Source organism: Lepidochelys kempii, chromosome 2 (assembly GCF_965140285.1).
Source record: "Lepidochelys kempii isolate rLepKem1 chromosome 2, rLepKem1.hap1, whole genome shotgun sequence".
In the NCBI taxonomy this organism is placed as follows: domain Eukaryota; kingdom Metazoa; phylum Chordata; order Testudines; family Cheloniidae; genus Lepidochelys; species Lepidochelys kempii.
This window is the reverse complement of record NC_136381.1, coordinates 193031149-193034452: the sequence shown is the minus strand read 5'-3', so window position 1 is coordinate 193034452 and position 3304 is coordinate 193031149. Positions and strand designations below refer to the sequence as shown.

Sequence of the window (3304 nt, the reverse complement as noted above, 5' to 3'; positions counted from 1 at the left end):
GCTCCTTTCAGGAGGCTTTCTGAAAGGGTGCTACTCTGCTGTAGAGTGTTTGTTTGGCTTCTCCTTGACTGGGCTGTTTAAGTGACCTCATTGTCCCCTCAGGAAGAAGGGGAAACTGAGGCAGACCACAGCAGAACCACACTCCTCCATAATGGGCTGCTCAGGAAGTGATGGTGCCCCATCTGCATCACCCTTCAGTGAATCCGTTGAGTATCACATTAGTGGGTTGCCTTAATAAATACCCATTCCAAAAGCTAAAGGATGGTGGTAAAACTTGCTCTTTTAACTCACCCTAGCTCACCAGTTCTAGCTGCAGAAATTTTACTCATGCATTTCCTGGTTAAATGATTTAGACTTTTTAACTGGCCTTCTACGCAGGGCACTGAATGAATGTGGTATATTTGAAATAAAATAGAAGCACAATTTCTTAAGTCAATATACACACTTCTAGCTCTCATGAATACAGTTTCTGCTCTTGACTTGAAGGATGGATACACACTGTTATGGTGCAGTCTTGTAGGTTGAAAAATGTATGGATATACAACTTTGGAGTGATGGCTGATACTCCAAAGAGTTTTTATTGGCTTTAACTTTTGCCTTTCCATTAATGTGTGTAATGCCAACATCATCGGTCATCATCGGCTGGGATCAAAGCTGGGACCTCTGGAGTTAATGCATGAGCCTCTACTGCACAAGCTAAAAGGTGTGTGTCTCTTAGCCCTGGTCTACACTAGGACTTTAGGTCGAATTTAGCAGCGTTAAATCGATTTAAACCTGCACCCGTCCACACAGTGAAGCCCTTTAATTCGACTTAAAGGGCTCTTAAAATCGATTTCCTTACTCCACCCCTGACAAGTGGATTAGCGCTTAAATCGACGTTCCCAGCTCGAATTTGGGGTACTGTGGACACAATTCGATGGTATTGGCCTCCGGGAGCTATCCCAGAGTGCTCCATTCTGACCGCTCTGGACAGCACTCTCAACTCAGATGCACTGGCCAGGTAGACAGGAAAAGAACCGCGAACTTTTGAATCTCATTTCCTGTTTGGCCAGCGTGGCAAGCTGCAGGTGACCATGCAGAGCTCATCAGCACAGGTGACCATGATGGAGTCCCAGAATCGCAAAAGAGCTCCAGCATGGACCGAACGGGAGGTACGGGATCTGATCGCTGTTTGGGGAGAGGAATCCGTGCTATCAGAACTCCGTTCCAGTTTTCGAAATGCCAAAACCTTTGTGAAAATCTCCCAGGGCATGAAGGACAGAGGCCGTAACAGGGACCCGAAGCAGTGCCGCGTGAAACTGAAGGAGCTGAGGCAAGCCTACCAGAAAACCAGAGAGGCGAACAGCCGCTCTGGGTCAGAGCCCCAAACATGCCGCTTCTATGATGAGCTGCATGCCATTTTAGGGGGTTCAGCCACCACTACCCCAGCCGTGTTGTTTGACTCCTTCAATGGAGATGGAGGCAATACGGAAGCAGGTTTTGGGGACGAAGAAGATGAGGAGGAGGAGGAGGAGGTTGTAGATGGCTCACAGCAAGCAAGCGGAGAAACCGGTTTTCCCGACAGCCAGGAACTGTTTCTCACCCTAGAACTGGAGCCAGTACCCCCCGAACCCACCCAAGGCTGCCTCCTGGACCCAGCAGGCGGAGAAGGGACCTCTGGTGAGTGTACCTTTTAAAATGCTATACATGGTTTAAAAGCAAGCATGTGAAAGGATTACTTTGCCCTGGCATTTGCGGTTCTCCTAGATGTAGTCCTAAAGCCTTTGCAAAAGGTTTCTGGGGAGGGCAGCCTTATTTCGTCCTTCATGGTAGGACACTTTTATCACTCCAGGCCAGTAACACATACTCGGGAATCACTGTAGAACAAAGCATTGCAGTGTATGTTTGCTGGCATTCAACCAAAATCCGTTCTTTCTCTCTCTGTGTTATCCTCAGGAGAGTGAGATATAATTCATGGTCACCTGGTTGAAATAGGGTGCTTTTCTTCAGGGACACATTCCTGCTGGGCTGTTTGCCTGTGGCTGAACAGAAATGTTCCCTGCTGTTAGCCACGGGGAGGGGGGAGGGTTGAGGGGGTAGTCACGCGGTGGGAGGAGGCAAAATGCGACCTTGTAACGAAAGCACATGTGCTATGTATGTAATGTTAACAGCAAGGTTTACCCTGAAAGAGTGTAGCCACTGTTTTATAAAATGTGTGTTTTTAAATACCGCTGTCCCTTTTTTTTTCTCCACCAGCTGGATGTGTTTCAATGATCACAGGATCTTCTCCTTCCCAGAGGCTAGTGAAGCTTAGAAAGAAAAAAAAACGCACTCGAGATGAAATGTTCTCCGAGCTAATGCTGTCCTCCCACACTGACAGAGCACAGACGAATGCGTGGAGGCAAATAATGTCAGAGTGCAGGAAAGCACAAAATGACCGGGAGGAGAGGTGGAGGGCTGAAGAGAGTAAGTGGCGGGCTGAAGAGAGTAAGTGGCGGGCAGAAGACAGGGCTGAAGCTCAAATGTCGCGGCAGCGTGATGAGAGAAGGCAGGATTCAATGCTGAGGCTGCTGCAGGACCAAACCAGAATGCTCCAGTGTATGGTTGAGCTGCAGCAAAGGCAGCTGGAGCACAGACTGCCACTGCTGCCCCTCTGTAACCAACCGCCCTCCTCCCCAAGTTCCATAGCCTCCACACCCAGACGCCCAAGAACGCGGTGGGGGGGCCTCCGGCCAACCAGCGACTCCACAACAGAGGATTGCCCAAAAAAAAGAAGGCTGTCATTCAATAAATTTTAAAGTTGTAAACTTTTAAAGTGCTGTGCTTAATGTGCTGTGTGGCATTTTCCTTCCCTCCTCCACCACCCCTCCTGGGATACCTTGGTAGTCATCCCCCTATTTGTGTGATGAATGAATAACGAATGCATGACTGTGAAGCAGCAATGACTTTATTGCCTCTGCAACCGGTGATTAAAGGGAGGAGGGGAGGGTGGTTAGCTTACAGGGAAGTAGAGTGAACCAAGGGGTGGGGGGTTTCATCAGGGAGAAACAAACAGAACTTTCACACTGTAGCCTGGCCAGTCATGAAACTGGTTTTCAAAGCTTCTCTGATGCGTGCCGCGCCCTCCTGAGCTCTTCTAACCGCCCTGGTGTCTGGCTGCGCGTAACCAGCAGCCAGGCGATTTGCCTCAATCTCCCACCCCGCCATAAACGTCTCCCCCTTACTCTCACAGATATTGTGGAGCACACAGCAAGCAGTAATAACAGTGGGAATATTGGTTTCGCTGAGGTCTAAGCGAGTCAGTAAACTGCGCCAGCGCGCCTTT

The 3304-nt window shown here is 49.2% G+C and overlaps 1 protein-coding gene across 1 annotated transcript; it reads left to right on the top strand.

Moving 5' to 3' along the window:
• The first annotated feature begins 1021 nt into the window (after positions 1–1021).
• On the top strand, positions 1022–2900 carry LOC144930165 (uncharacterized). The gene is made up of 2 exons (XM_078851313.1): positions 1022–1659; positions 2236–2900. The coding sequence occupies exons 1-2, from the start codon at positions 1074–1076 to the stop codon at positions 2775–2777; spliced, it is 1128 nt and encodes a 375-aa protein (XP_078707439.1). The 5' UTR covers positions 1022–1073; the 3' UTR covers positions 2778–2900.
• The last annotated feature ends 404 nt before the right edge of the window (positions 2901–3304 follow it).

Coding starts and splice junctions, on each gene's coding strand:
- LOC144930165 (XM_078851313.1), top strand. CDS start 1,074: ATGCAGAGCTCATCAGCACAGGTGACCATGATGGAGTCCCAGAATCGC. Junction 1,660..2,235: donor AGGCGGAGAAGGGACCTCTG/GTGAGTGTACCT, acceptor TTTCTCCACCAG/CTGGATGTGTTTCAATGATC.